Here is a 16,246-nt window from a genome sequence, read left to right as displayed (position 1 = left end):
TGTGTGATAGAGAGTGAAGATGTGAGATGCTGTGTTTGCTCCAGTAATACGTGGCAGTGACAGAGTTCCTCTGCTTGTGTTTCCAAGAACAGAAAAAGAAACCTGGTGCTGGAGCGACTGGGAACAGGATGTTCTAAAATAAATAAATATTTGTGTATACACATCTGTTGTAAATAGTAACATCCTCAAGGTCATTTATTTTACAAGTTTTACTCTCTGGTTCAATTTATTTAAATGATTTCCAAATGTGTCATAGGTTACACATATTCTGCTGAACCTAATCTGTGTTCACAACCTAAATGCAAAGACATGTTTATTTTTGATAATGCAAGGTAAGGAGTTGCTTTTCACTGTAGATAAATCTACTCTAAGAGATTATATTTTAATGGGAGTAATCGTCAGATGTTATTTCTAAAAATCAACTTTAACCAACACGGTGAATTAAACCTCGAAACAATTAAATAAACTTTTTCAAATCATTCCGCCAAAGATCATCTGCAGTTTTGAGGGTTTACTGTTTACTATAATGCTGTTTGGCACTGTTGCTGCATCCTGCTACACTGACCAACAGACACCCTCATATCAAATACTGGATATGCAAATATGGGTGGAGAAGTTTTTCTGGATAGGGTGACACAGGGTACTCAGAAAAGCTGTCAAGTACAGTTTATGCAACACGGGGACCTTAAACACATGCAAGTCATGACTGTGACGTCTGTTATTATAAGCATTGGCTACAAACATATTGTGTGTAATTCACAGAGGAGAGAAATACACAATACTTGCTCATAGTTTGTTTTTGATGTGCACTGTTATCAGAGTGGTTTTCTGGTTGATTGCAATAATAAGCCAGACTAGCGAAAGACAGGGTAGAAATAGAAAAGAGGGAGAAAACATTTAAAAGAATGGAGTTGGAGGAAAAGGTCAAAGATAAAGTAAACAGACATGCAGGGTGTCTAACTGCTGCTTTTTTAACAAAGAGTTTGAATAATAAAGCCTCTTTGTGGATGGTAGGGCTGGTGCTGGGTCATGTCTCATATTCAAACACAAATCTATCACATTTCTTTACTGATAAATCCTTGAATAAACATGAACATTATAAACTGAAATTTGCTTGTGCTGGAGAAAAATCATGTGATCTTCCGGCAGTTCATTGACACAGGATAAGGGTGTTTATGTGCCAGTAAAAGCCCCGGTTCATTTTTCATGCTAAATTTATATTTGCTTTTCTTTCTTTGTGTGTTATGAGTATGTATGACCTCTTTCGTTGTCCCCCCCCCCCCCCCCGTGAACAGGCATATCTAAGACCAGCAGTCTTCAGCTCCCCACACAGGATCTGCAGACTGAGACCAAGAAACTTTTGGTGGTAAGTCTACCCCCCAACCACCATCAAAAAAAAGAAAAAAAACTGCTAGATTCAAGAAGTTTATTGTCATATACACTGCAAAACACAAGTGGTGATGCAGAGCAATGAAATTCTTACTTTGCAGGTTCCCTTCACACAACTAAATATTCAACTAACTAAAATAAAGAGTAAACTTAACTCTGAGAGTAGAACATAGCACAGAAGATAATAAAGTAAAACAAGGGCTTTGTAGCTTATCTGTGGGTGTAGACGGAATTTAGCATAAAGTGCAAGTAGTTGCAACACTGTCACAGTGGTGATATTTACAGAGTATGCAATATTAACATGTTTATATTGTATGAAGTTGTATTGTATTGATTGTACAATACAAAATAGCAATTTTTCAGGTCAAAGATAATCAACAACAACTAGTTAGTGATTCAGTAGACTGCTAGCCTGTGGATAGAAGCTGTTCTTTAGTCGGGTTGTCGTTGCTTTCACACTCCTGTAGCGTCTGCCAGTTGGCAGGAGTGTGAACAGTGTGTTGTGGGCGTGTGTGTGGTCCTTGATGATGTTGTGTGCCCTTTTCCTGACCCGACTGTTGTAAATGTCCTGTAGTGGTGGGAGGGGCACTCTACTGATGAAGTGTGCCTTTTTAATGACACGCTGGAAAGCCTTCCTGTTGTTGTAGTATCCTTCCAGCTTCAGTCTTGGTTTCCATGATGTATCTACGCAGATCATATCTGGCCTTTTTGTTTCTATCTGCATCACTAGAGGCGAATGCAGCGGAGCATGCATGTAGCATGGCATGTACCTCACAGTTCAACCGTGGCTTCTGGTTTGGATACGTTTTGTAGCATGACAATATTGTCAATGCATGTGCTGATGTAACTGGTGAACACTGTTACATATTCCTCTGAATCCACAGAACTGTCCTCTGCTTTTAACTGTGTACACATGCATCAATGATGATATAGCCAAATGTAATTAATTAAAATAAGTTGACAAATATTGTATTTAGTTGTGTCTTAGCAACTAGCTACACTCATTTTTTTGCTAAAAATTGTCCCCTCATTTCAGAAAGTTTTTGTTACATTTTATAAATTTTGATGAAAGAGGATCGTTGAGTCATAGTGTCACTGTTTGAGACTGATTCCTGTTTTGTTTTTTGTGTGTTTCTTGCAGAAGGAAAGGCAGGATGCTTGGATGACAAGAAGTGTGAGACTAAGCTCCCATCTATCTGTGGTAGCCTTATCATGTGATCTCATCACTAATGCAAACCTACACTTCATCAGTAAAAACACTGACGTGTTTTTCAGCTATTGAGTCTTTCTTGGTATTTCTGTTCTGTTGCTACAGCATAAGGGATCAAACGACACATACAATAAACTGCAGAAGGATTTTATGTTTGGAAAGGCTTTAAAAATAAAAGAATGCTTTCACATTTATTTTGGAAAGTGGACTGTATTTCATATTCTTATGTAAATTAAAACACTAAAGCATTGAAAGAAACTGGTGGTCTGTTGCTCCATGTTACAGCTATAGTTCTACTATAGTCAAAGCACAACATGAAGTAAGTAATTTTTAGTGTACACCTATACAGCTGGGATAGGCTCCAGCACCCCCTGCGACCCTGAAAATGATAAATTGCCTGTATTTGTATAGCTCCCTAAGGACCCCAAAGCGCTTTACACAACCAGTCACCCACCCATTCACACACACATTCACACACTGTTGATGGCAAGCTACATTGTAGCCACAGCTGCCCTGGGGCGCACTGACAGAGGCGAGGCTGCCGGGCACTCGCGCCACTGAGCCCTCTGACCACCACCAGTAGGCAACGGGTGAAGTGTCTTGCCCAAGGACACAATAACGAGACTGTCCGAGCTGGGGCTGGAACTGAACAACGAGGTGCTAACCCTGTTGAGCACCACAGTGAGCCTCCTTCACCTTCCTCAATGTCTGAGATAATGAGAAGTAGGGGTGGGTTTTCATAATCGATTTATCGATTAAAATCGATTCTTGCTTGGATAACGTGATATCAATTCATTAAAATCCTGAATCGATTTTTTAATATATATTTATTTTGCCCGAAATGCCAGAGTCTCAGGTTAAACCTCACAAAATTTCTTTCTCTCCCGACAGCACGGACACGGACACGAGCTGAAAGCCGACAGCTCGCTGATTCTGAAGTTTCGGCGGGTCCGCGCTTTGTCTTTACGCCTTTTTTGCCCTGATTCTGAAGCTGCAGGTTTTATCACTCTCCAAACAATATTGAGTAAACCACTCATCATGTGATAAAATCACACTACATGCACAGCTCTCTCTCTCTCAGTATACTTCAAGAACAGTTTCCCGTCTAAAAATCTTTTTTCTGCATTATTTGCTTGCTTGTTACGCACAACTCTACCATTCTTACAGCGCTGTCGGCCATTGTTTTTTTTTTCCTTTGACTTACTTCCGAAAAGAAAACCTCATTTCTGCCGTTCAATAGGCTACTGAACAAATGTAAATTTTTTTAAATTATGCAAAATTGCAAAACGCTGTGTCTCTAATAAAACCGCTGTAACTTTGCTCTGCTTCACTTCAGCAGCATCAAGTGATGTTCATATGTTTATTAATGGTTTTCTTTTGTTTTTGATGCACTGCAGAATATTTGAATGAATATTTCAGGTGATATAGATGTAGAAAAACACATTTTATCAGTTAGTACTGAAAAACTATACTCAGACTTTCTCGCCAAACACTTTCACCTCTGTTGTAAATGTGTTTCATTATTATGGAGATTCTGATTACACATGAGCTTTGAGTGGCACAGACTGAGACTAACTATTGCAGTTTTGTTGTGTTTTGGGTTTGTTTTGTTTGTTTTTTTGCAGAAGAAAAGAGAGAATGCTTGGATACCATGGACTGTGAAACTGGAAACCTTATCATATGATCCTGCAATAATTCTCTAACTCATTAGTAAGAAGCACAATGTCTTCATTACCTTTTCTTTCTCTGTATGTCTGCATTTTTGCTATGATGCAAGCAATCAAGCATCACATGCAATAAATTGGAACTGGGTTTTCTCTTTAAAATTCTGCCTGATAAAAAAAAGAAAGCTTTCTGCAAAGCTTTATATTGTATATTGAGCTGTAGTTCATTTCCGCATGCAAATTAAAACTATTAGCATTGTAATAAATTTGTCTGTTGTGTGATACATCTTCAGTTCTATTACATTCATAGTCCACCGCAGAGTAAGTAATACATTTGGACAACACTTTAGAATAATATCAATCTATTAAGCATTAGAATAGAATAGAATAGAATAGAATAGAATAGAATAGAATAGAATAGAATAGAATTCTACTTTATTGTCACTGCACATGTCACAAGTACAGGCAACGGAATGCAGTTTGCATCCATCCAAAAAGAGCTTTAGCCATGATATAGATATATTACAAAAATATATATCAGCAATAACATAGATATATAGATATATTCCAGAAATGGGTCTATTATAGGAATGAGGGTACACAATATGGGTCTATTATGGGTATGTTGCAATGTACATGGTATGAAGGTAGGTTATGAATATGATATAACAATAAGTATGTACAGGCTGTAGTGAGTGTGTAAGCTATGTACAGGTTATGAACAGGATATAATTAACAAAACTATACAGAAATCTGAACTATGCAAGTCATTAACAGTTGTAGAATTATAATTATTGGTTGTACAGAATGATTGTCTATACAGCATTTACAGTAGTGCAGTTTAGATCAGTGGGGTTATATAAAGTGCTAGTATGGTTCAGTCTATGTTATTATTGTGTGTATGAAAGTGCAGTTGTCCATTTGCTTGTTTTTTCCACTGTCTGTGTGTTCAGTTGTAGGTGGTTGTGGGTGTGTGTATGTTCAATCCATGAAAAAGTTTAATGTGGGTCAGTCCATGTTATTATTGTGTGTCTGAGGGTACAGTTGTCCATTGTGTGTGTGTGAGTAGGTGGTTGTGGGTGTTTGTATGTCCAGTCCATGAGTTTAATGTGGGTCAGATGTCAGGAGGCAGAGTTCAGGAGTCTGACAGCTGTGGGGAAGAAGCTGTTCCGGTACCTGGTGGTCTTAGTCCGGAGGCTCCTGTAGCGCCTCCCAGAGGGCAGGAGGGTGAAGAGTCCATGTGATGGGTGACTGGGGTCTTTGATGATTTTCCCAGCCCTTTTCAGACACCGCTTCCTGTAGATGTCATTTATGGCAGGAAGTGGTGCTCCGGCGATGCACTGGGCAGTTTTCACGACCCTCTGCAACGCCTTCGGGTCCGAGGCAGAGCAGTTCCCGTACCAGACTGTTATACAGTTGGTCAGGATGCTCTCGATGGTGCAGCGATAGAAGTTCACCAGGATGTCTGAGGACAGGTGGTTCTTCCTCAGAGTCCTCAGGAAGAAGAGGCGCTGGTGAGCCTTCTTGACCAGCTTGGAGCAGTTGGTCGTCCAGGTGAGATCCTCGAAGATGTGGACTCCCAGAAACTTGAAGCTGCTCACACGCTCCACAGCCGTCCCCTTAATGTGGATGGGTGGATGTGGGTCAGCATTCCTCCTGTAGTCCACAATGAGCTCGTTGGTCTTCTCGGTGTTGAGCAGCAGGTTGTTTGTGTCGCACCACTCAGCCAGACGATCCACCTCCTCCCTGTAGGCGGCCTCATCGTTGTCACTGATGAGGCCAATTACCGTGGTGTCTGCAAACTTAATGATGGTGTTGGAACCATCAGCAGGTCTGCAGTCGTGAGTGAAGAGGGAGTAGAGGAAAGGGCTCATCACACAGCCTTGTGGTACACCGGTGTTCATGGTGATGGTGGATGAGCAGTAGTTGTCCAGCCGGACATGTTGGGGCAGGTTCATCAGGAAGTACACTAACCATTTACACACGAGGGAACTGATGCCCAGGTCTGTCAGTTTCCTGATGAGTTGTGAGGAGAGGGTTGTATTGAATGCTGAACTGAAGTCTATAAACAGCATTCTGGCGTAGGTGTTGTTATTGTTCAGGTGTGAGAGGACAGAGTGCAGTGCGATGGAGACTGCATCCTCTGTGCTCCTGTTCTGACAGTATGCAAACTGGTGGGGGTCCAGGGTGGGGGGAAGACAGGATTTGAAGTGTGCTAGGACCAGCCACTCAAAGCACTTTGTAATGATGGGGGTGAGGGCTACTGGGCGGTAGTTATTGAGGCAAGATGGGTTGGAGTTTTGGGGTATCAGGACGATGGAGGTGGATTTAAAGCAGGCCAGATTTGCGACATTTCATGCATATCTGTGTAGTTAGTGTGTAGTGTAGTCAATAGTTTAGTTGTGTGTGTCAGAACAATGAGGCGACTGCTAAATGTTACAGGTGTTACAGGAGTGATACATCTCCTGTTGTCAGGCCTGCAGGTATCAGGCTGTTGTTCTTTATCTCATAGTGGACAGAAATTATTTTTTGGAGTTGCACAAATAATTTGTGTGGCATCAAATTTGATGCAGAACAGCTGATACTCATAATACAAGTCAGAGCTTTATATATATATATAAAAAAGAAAGTTGTTTTTCAAAATTGGAGTTCAAGTTATTTTTACTTCCAATAGTGTTAACATACTACACAGGTCATGAACAAGATGTTTTTAAAATTTCATTGTAAGTGGATTAAAGCAGTTAATTAAAAGTAATCTAACATAAATGTAAATGCTGTAATTTGATTATTTTAATAAACTATGTAACTTGGATGGATTTGATGCTGGCGTGACCACAGTGCACACGTCTAATTTTGCTCACAGTGGTCCAAGGTACCGCTCAGGGAGTTTGTGTGTTCACTCAGACACATGAGAAATTAGAGGGAACATCGATCTAATGGTCATTAATCCTTGCCACAATCATCGGGGGTTGGAGTTGGAGAAGTGTTCCTTGTTTTTAAAATGGTGTTTGGCTTTATTGATACCCCTTCTTTAGCTTAGCCCTGGCTGTATTGTAGGCCTGTGCATCTCCGGACCTGAGGGACATGTTGCTTAATTATTATTACTCCACCTTGGTATTACATACCAATTCTCCACCTTGGTATATAATACCAAGGTGGAGAATTATGTTACATAAGAATTCAAAAAGTTCACACACAAAGACACATAGAAAATACAAATATTTATTTCCAAATGCAAACATAGTAGACCTGTGTTTGTAGAATAATTAAACGTAGGTGGTACCGGTGTCTAAACCAGACATTGTGAGAGGGTTTTAAAAGAGAGCAGTTAGGGTGTCCTGCACTGTTCATATAGATTAACTCGGCTGATATGAATACAGTACAAGGGGGTATCTTTCTGGGTATTTTTCTTAAAATAAAGTAATTTCAGCTAGAAATGAGTGAAACACGAAACAATCCTCCAGTCTTTTCTTTAGTACAAGTAAACCAAAGTACATAATATGACAGAAGTTCCTGTATACAGTGTGCTAGACAATATATAATCGCTTAAATGGCAGTGTATTATATAACTGTTTCATGCAAGCCAACCCGTTCTCACTCCCAAAGCGTAACATTTTACGCTAGGTGACAAATCGTCACCATATTACGTTTTCGGCTACCCACCACGTTCCTAAATGACGACCTCGGAAAAAGAGGAAATATGAGAACCGTCTGGACTGAACCTACACATGTTCGCTCTTTTTCTTCAAATCGCTTAGAAACACGCTATTTAACATCATTAAAGTCCTGGTTAAGGTCAGGAATAAGGTTATGGTCAGGGCTAGGGATAAGGTTAGGTTTAGGGCTGGAATACAGGGCTGGAACGTCTACTACCGCGGGAGCGTCATTGCACTGGATTCCAGCAATAACCCGCCGCGTACCATAAGAACGCCGAAGGTCTCCTTTCGCGTTCCTCAGGAACGCCGCGGGACGTGACAAAACGTCGACATGTTACGCCTCGGGAGTGAGAACGCTCTGTGCAAGCAGAGGTCAACTCGACTGAGTTCGACTCCATCATCAATTTTCATTCTTTAAAGCAACACTGTAATTATGTCTCTCATTTACTACTAACGCACTGCTTGTTGGCATTCACTTACAAAGACGAGGTGAGTCAGTAGCTGATAGATTGGCAGCCATGTTTTTGCAGAAATCTGAAACAATGCTATATATACTATATTTCTACCTTGACAACTAAAGTTTTTTCCAAAACTTTAGAGGTGGTGTCCTGTACTAGCAATGCATTCTTGGGCATGCCTTCCTCGTTCAGAGGGTCACCAGCTTAAAAAAAAAACCCATAATCCTCAATTATTATTATCCTCAATCAGTATTAATTTCATGTCTCTCTCTCTCTCTCTCTCTCTCTCATTTTTTGTTTTTTTGCTTGGGGAAAAACAAATCATTTGTCTTCTCTGTCCAAAATGTGAACATTGGCATCCTCAAAACAGTAACCTTTATGCTTTAGATGCAGATCTACAAGCAGATCCCACCTGAGATGTTTTCTACATGCCACTGTGAAGGGGGCACCATAATGGTCTGGGGAGCTTTTTCCCTCAGTGGAACAATAGAGCTTCAGGAGGTGCAAGGGTGTCAGCCGCTAACTATGTCCAGATGTTACAGAGGGCATCCTTCATGACTGAGGGCCCTCGTCTGTGTGGTAACAACTGGGTTTTTCAAAAAGACAAGGCTACAGTACACAATGCTCGCAGGACAAGGGACTCCTTCCAGGAGGATAACATCACTGTTTTGGACCATCCTCCGTGTTCCCCTGATCTAAATCAAGTTGAGAACTTCTGGGGATGGATGGCAAGGGAAGTTTACAAAAATGGACAACAATTCCAGACATTAACACAGAATCCTTTGGTAAGTGTATTCTTCATCAGAACTGCCTGTGTTTTGGTCATGTGTGTCAACAATTGTTGTTTTCTGTCTTTACCTTTGGTTGTCTCTTTTTAGGTCGTGAAAGAGGTGTTTTCTCTAGGGCCAGTTCATTTACTGGCAGCAGCATTGTCAAAGTTCAAGCTGAGAGTTTATGAAATACCAGCAGCATCAGTCATGATCGTTTCCAAAAAAATTGGTTCACTTTATCTTAAGAAATAAAAGTTGGAAGTTTAAGGTAACAGTAGTCCCAGTGGTAACCAGAGCACTAGTTGCGGTAAATCCCAAACTAGGTGAGTGGCTCCAGCAGATACCATGAATAACATCTGAGATCTCTGTCCAGAAGAGCGCAGTCCTAGGAACAGCAAAGATACTCTGAAGCTCCCAGGCCTCTGGTAGAGAACCCAAGCTTGAAGGATAAAGACCACCCACAGGAGTAAGGGGAAATAAGAGACTCATATTTGTCTCCCCTTACTTCAACTGTACAGAGACATCTAAAAAGTGCCCATTTTATTTGGAATATTATTAATAGAAGCCACACAGTAGTAAAAAACAAAACAAATGGGGGGGGGGGGGGGGGGGGGGGGGGGGATCAAATTGTAATGCCCATGATGACATATTGTTTTCTAACTGTCCAAAGTCTTGGACTAGAAGGACATATTATTAACACCAGCAAGTGCAGATAAATATTTAATTCCCTAATTTTAATATATTGTGGAGCAGGGAAATTATTTTACTGCTATTGGTAAATAATCATCATTATTACCCTTGCATTAATAATATAACCTGCAGCATTGATATTGTATTCAGAGGTTTAAACAGTGTGTGTGTCTTTCAGAAAGACTAAGTTGCAGGCAGGAGTTGACAGGAAGTTGCAGAGAGTTTGCAGAAGTGAAAGCAGAGTCTAAGTTATTCTGAGGAGCAGGTTAGACGAGACTATTTGAATTACTAGGTTATTCAAATTGTCTGTTATACTTTTATATTCTTTTACTAAACTTTTAGTAGAAGTTCTTGATTAAAACATTTATTCAACATAGTACATGTAGTTTCAGTTAGGTTATTACACATAAGGATGAGCCTCTGGTCTGGTAAAAGGTCAGAAGTGCAACGGGTGAGATGAGAGGGCATGTAAGGTCAACACATACACACACACACACATTAGTTAGACTCATTTATAGGTGAGAAGTTGGTCATGTTTGTCTCTGGAAAGAGGAACAGCGTCTGGCAGGATGTGGGGCTCGTGTTCCAGACGAGACGAAGACAACGTTCTTTTAAACTGTGTTAAGAGTCATTGTGGCTTTGATTTGACGTATGTATGTATTCTGTCTGTGACGTATGAAGGGGCGTCATTAATTCAAACCCTGATGCTATAAAAATCTGTGTATGCTTTGATTAAGTCGAAGATTAATTCCTGTCTGCGTACAAATTAGTCTTCCCACGCGTGTATTCATTAAAATCAATTGTTTGACCAAGATCTTCTGGACCTGGTTGTTTGTACTCTCCTTCCTCAATTATGTGAACCTTAACAATATGTATATTATGACTGCTGAATATATATATGCCTTGACACAAGAGATGTAACACAGACAGATGCTTCACTGAAAGCTTTAATGTTGCAAAACAAGAAAAAACAAAGAAACAACAGTTTTGTAGGATCAATGCTGTGGTAACACAATCAGTCTGCTCTTGTTAAAGACACAAGACCTAAAAGACAATGCAGCTTTAGCTGATTTGTCATTTTGATGTTTAGATTGGTACCAAGAAAGGAAAAATGTAACTAGGAAAAGAAGTAGGAGCAAGCATAACACAAACACTATTATACATCGGTTTGTGTTTTACTGGAAAATTGATGCTTCAGTCTCAGCCCTGGTGTTTTGATATTTTCTTGGCACAGACAGATGGCCGATTTTCGTGACACTGCATATCATCCCAACACTTGGAATCTGCAAATTTCAAAACCAGAAATCAGTAAATTCTATTGCTGTCAGCGTTATTCGTGTTAAAATGACGTTAACGCCATACCGTCATTAACGCAGCAAATCGCCCTTAGCAAGTTAACGCAGCTCGCCCCATGCAAGGGGCTGCACACGGCAGCAAAGCGTTAATGAACCAACCACACTGACAGGTTGATGCCATGCAGCCCATGCACGGCGTGAGCCACGGTAATGGCGTTAATGTCATTTTAACGAGATTAACGCTGACGGCACTAGTAAATTCATTTTTAAAAAAAATCATTCAGAAATTAGGCAATCATGTTAAATATTGTGCTTTGAATTACCGCCATAATTCATCTGCAGACAATCCTGCTTGCCACTATTATTAGGCTCTCCGGGGCACCAGTGTGTATAGTGGAAAGGGGTCCCATCACTCCACAGCCAAACATTTTCCTAGAAGACAGAAATTGATAGCATCATTTCGGGCAGGCCAAAAGATCATGCCTAGCCAAAGTCTTGTGAAATCAGCTTTATTTAATTGACATAACCAATGTAGGCAGCTGGTGAATCTCAAATATTATTTATTATATAATTTAAGCTGCTTTTAATTGATTCATGTCAATTGATTTTACATTTTGAGATAATGGTAATCTGTCATCATTAACCCTTTGAGACCTATTGGAGCAGGAATGCTTCGTTTTGCGTATCTATTTTTAAATGCCGGTAGAACTGCAACCACATAAGTTAGCACATTATTATTTTTATTATTTATTTTTTTGCATAGCAAACCGGAGAAGTTGTACTTAAATCTTATGCATTCAGCTTGTTCTAGGTCACAGTTTCCTTTCCCATATGGCTTTGCAAAAATTGCATAAAAAGCACTTGCAGTAAAAAAAAAAAAAAAAAACCCATAATATTCCAGAAACACGCTTTGCTGATCTGATCAGCTGTTCGTAACACTTCCTATGTTAGAATAGACATCGGTGCGAACTGTCGCATGTCCGCCATTACCTGCTAAAACCGGAAGTGACGTCATATTTTGTGGGAAACTTAGTTTGGTTTTCCCTTAACGACCTTTATAAACCCATGCTGGTGCTTTTCTGTATAGTTTCTGGGATGCTTAGAACTAAAATTTCAGCGCTGGAAATAGTTTAGTTTGATGCACATGCTGTTTTCTTTGCTAATTTGCATTATACTATTTATTTATCATTATTAGTATTTCCCTGCAGTATATAAAAAAACTAATCTCAAAAATAAAACTATAAAGACACTCAAAACAAATTTCCTGTGGTTGGAAACTATTTTGTGCAACTATTTTGTATTTACAGTTTTGAGAGATAAAATGAAATATGTGTAAAAACAAAACAAAAAGTATTTTATTTTTTGTGGACTTTATTGCAATTTTTTTTTTTTTTTGAATTTATGAAGTTAGTATAGACGTAATGCAGACATATTATTAAAATTTGGGCTATAATGGTTGTATTGATGTATAGCAACTTGAAATGCTCCCAAAAATGGGACTACAGCATGTAAAAATATAAAGATAAGCTCTGGCGTACTTGGTTCTATGGTAGGTCTTAAAGGGTTAAGAGAAACAGAAACATAACGTAATGATTTAAAAAAGTACCTCAGATGCATCAGTTCCTCCTATCCAAGTTTCTTTGTAGCCATGATCACCAGTCAGCTTCAGAATGTGATGGTACTCGCTGCTGCTGTGCACAGATGCAAGGTGTGCACCCATGGACAAGCAGTTTCTCTTCAGTGAAGAGTGACAGAGAGAGGTTTTTAAAGTCACAACGAGGCTAGATGTGTTTTAATCAAGTTTTGAAGACAATACAAATAAGAGAAACTTACCTCAGCTTGAGCCCAACTCATGGATCGTGGAATGTAGACAAAGCAGCGTTGATTGAAATGAGTCCAACCATAAGGACAACCAGAGGACATGTTGAACCGGTAACTCTTTGCTGGGAACAGATAAATAGCTGTATGTATGTATCTCCAGCTGATATTGTACTGTTTGATTTTTTATTATGACATGTACAATATTGAAAAAAAAACAACCATACAAATACCAGCTTGACAATTAAATATTACATATTTAAGTGATCGACAATATACAGGGCACTTTGACTACCTCACAATTATATATTGTAATTATATCAATGCAGCTGTAATCTTTTTTTTATTGATTATTAATCATTTTCATCAAATTAATCATTTCAAGTAATAGGCAGTAAAATTTCAAAACACAAAGTTTCATTAAAAATTGTTATTGATTTTATGATTATTAGTATATTTACAAAGAGAACTGAACAGAACAAAACATGATCACTTAAATACAAGTCAATGCAGATGTGTTTTAGCAGCTGATTCTGCAAGTGTTATCTCTAGTCATTCTAAAGCTGAGGGGACATGATGGCAAAGTATGGTCAGCTTTGGATTTCAACTTTTTAATAGCCAGAAGGGCTGATATGAGGCTGATATGAGGCTGACACTTTTGGTATTTAACTTGTGTTCAGACTTAGACAGCTGTGAGAAACCAATATGGTCTTTTTAGTTATACAATTTATATTCAATGAACAACTTTAATGTATCTAAAAGGTCTTTAAATTGGCTTGTGACTGTTTTTATTTTCGTTTTCTTTGGACACTATTTCTACGTCAAAGTTAAATTTCACAATCTCTCTCTCTCTCTCACTCTGTGATATATAAATATAAATTTTAAAATGCATTTTTGTTTTTCTTTCATTCCTTAAAATGTGTTCTCTACATTCTAAACTGAGAGTCGCATCATGCATGACACAATTGATTTTCTTTTCTTTATAAATGTGATTAACTCTGGTGAAAATATGGAAATGTCCACTGACCAGTTGGAATTAAACCTCCTGCACCACCGCTGACGTCTTCACGTGGCAGAAATGAACACAGCAAAACAATAGATGGCGACTGATTATTTAAACACGTACATACTGTTACGTTTTGGTGTTGTCGGTGTGTTGCTTTTGGCGTGACTGTTATGTGTTTCCTGTTTTACTTTGAAAGTCTGTGTTATCTTAGTGTTTTCAGTTTACGTTTCCCTGTCTCGTCAGGTCTAATTTGCCCCAGCTGTGTTTCCCTCCTGTTGTCCATTCCCTGATTGCCCTTCTATGTATTTAAGCCTTGTGTTTCAGTGTGTCATGGTCGCGATCTTCCCCCCCGTTGTAAATAGTTTGACGTCTGGTGTTTGGTGATGTAAATAAATGTGGTATTTTGCTTTAAATCTCGTTTTGGGATTATTTTTATTTTCCTTATTTTTATTTTCCTGCGTTGCACCCCGGTTGCCTAGGCCGGGGTGTAACATATGGGGGCTCGTCCGGGATCGCTGGAGGGTCCGAAGGAGGGACAGCTTCGGCCTTCTGTCTTCGCTGGAGGATCCGAGGGACCGCTCCAGCCTTCTGCAGCTGGTGGGCTGCGTGTCCGTGTGTGCAGCTGGTGGGCTGCGTGTCCGTGTGTGCAGCTGGTGGGCTGCGTGTCCGTGTGTGCAGCTGGTGGGCTGCGTGTCCGTGTGTGCAGCTGGTGGGCTGCTCATCCGCCTTCGCTGGAGCGTCCGAGGGACCGCTCCAGCCTTCATCCGCCTTCGCTGGATGGTCCGTGGGACCGCTCCAGCCTTCGTCGTCCGCTGGAGGGTCGGTGGGGCCGCTCCAGCCGTCATCAGCTTCGTCTGCCTTCGCTTCAGCCATCCGCCTTCGCTGGAGCGTCCGAGGGACCGCTCCAGCCTTCATCCGCCTCTGCTGGAGGGTCCGGGGGACCGCACCAGCCTTCGTCGTCTGCTGGAGGGTCCGTGGGACCGCTCCAGCCTCCATCAGCTTCGTCTGCCTTCATCCGCCTTCGCTGGGGGGAGGGTCCGTGGGACCGCCCCAGCCTTTGTCGTCGCTGGAGGGTCCGTGGGACCGCTCCAGCCTTCATCCGCCTTCGCTGGAGGGTCCATGGGACCGCTCCAGCCTTCGTCGTCTGCTGGAGGGTCAGTGGGACCGCTCCAGCCTTCATCAGCTTCGTCTGCCTTCGCTGAGGGGAGGGTCCGTGGGACCGCCCCAGCCTTTGTCGTCGCTGGAGGGTCCGTGGGACCGCTCCAGCCTTCATCCGCCTTCGCTGGAGGGTCCGTGGGACTGCTCCAGCCTTCGTCGTCTGCTGGAGGGTCAGTGGGACCGCTCCAGCCTTCATCGGCTTCGTCTGTCTGGATCAAACTTTTCACTTGGTGTTAAATGTTTGATTTTTGGGTGGGGGGAACTGTTACGTTTTGGTGTTGTCGGTGTGTTGCTTTTGGCGTGACTGTTATGTGTTTCCTGTTTTACTTTGAAAGTCTGTGTTATCTTAGTGTTTTCAGTTTACGTTTCCCTGTCTCGTCAGGTCTAATTTGCCCCAGCTGTGTTTCCCTCCTGTTGTCCATTCCCTGATTGCCCTTCTATGTATTTAAGCCTTGTGTTTCAGTGTGTCATGGTCGCGATCTTCCCCCCCGTTGTAAATAGTTTGACGTCTGGTGTTTGGTGATGTAAATAAATGTGGTATTTTGCTTTAAATCTCGTTTTGGGATTATTTTTATTTTCCTTATTTTTATTTTCCTGCGTTGCACCCCGGTTGCCTAGGCCGGGGTGTAACAATACTGACATATATTTACATACTTCTCATTATACGGCAATACTCACAAGCAGTGGTCAGAAACATCGATCCACAAAGAAGTGCAGCCACAACCAGGAGCTTCATGGTGTCTCTGTGAAAAAACAGAAGACATAAGTACTGACAAATCTTTAAAGAAAGGAGAAAAGATAATTTGAGAGTTTATACCATACCTTTTGTAGAAGGTCTTCTTTCTTTTCACTGTGAGCCAGTAGCTTCAGTCTTCCACCATAGAGGTGATGAAAAGCTCTGAGACTAGTGTTTATATACTCTTACATTTGTATACTTGCAAAATCAGGAAATGACTTATTTCTTAACCAAAAAAAACAAACAAACAAAAGCCCAATTGCCTCATCCCTAATTTGATTTCATGCTGACTTGGTTTCAGAAATTTACTGATAGTCAACAGAGAGGTTTCAAAGAGTACAAGGATCAAGGATATTAAAATACATTGTAATTAGTGTCTTTATCAGTATTTAAAAA

General features: G+C 40.7%; 1 protein-coding gene across 1 annotated transcript; it reads right to left on the bottom strand.

The window, feature by feature from the left end:
* Positions 1 to 1,777: 1,777 nt before the first annotated feature.
* Positions 1,778 to 16,006, bottom strand: LOC309703140 (type-2 ice-structuring protein-like; the record flags this gene model as incomplete). The annotated part of the gene is made up of 7 exons (XM_082527850.1): positions 15,937 to 16,006; positions 15,793 to 15,857; positions 13,978 to 14,013; positions 12,966 to 13,075; positions 12,739 to 12,867; positions 11,456 to 11,564; positions 1,778 to 2,115 (listed from the first exon to the last, which is right to left on the bottom strand). The coding sequence occupies exons 2-7, from the start codon at positions 15,848 to 15,850 to the stop codon at positions 1,778 to 1,780; spliced, it is 780 nt and encodes a 259-aa protein (XP_082383976.1). The 5' UTR covers positions 15,851 to 15,857; positions 15,937 to 16,006.
* Between the last annotated feature and the right edge of the window lie 240 nt (positions 16,007 to 16,246).

The sequence above is a fragment of the Aulonocara stuartgranti genome (genome assembly GCF_965226115.1).
Source record: "Aulonocara stuartgranti genome assembly, chromosome: 3".
Classification (NCBI taxonomy): domain Eukaryota; kingdom Metazoa; phylum Chordata; class Actinopteri; order Cichliformes; family Cichlidae; genus Aulonocara; species Aulonocara stuartgranti.
This window is presented reverse-complemented; position numbering and strand designations above follow the sequence as displayed.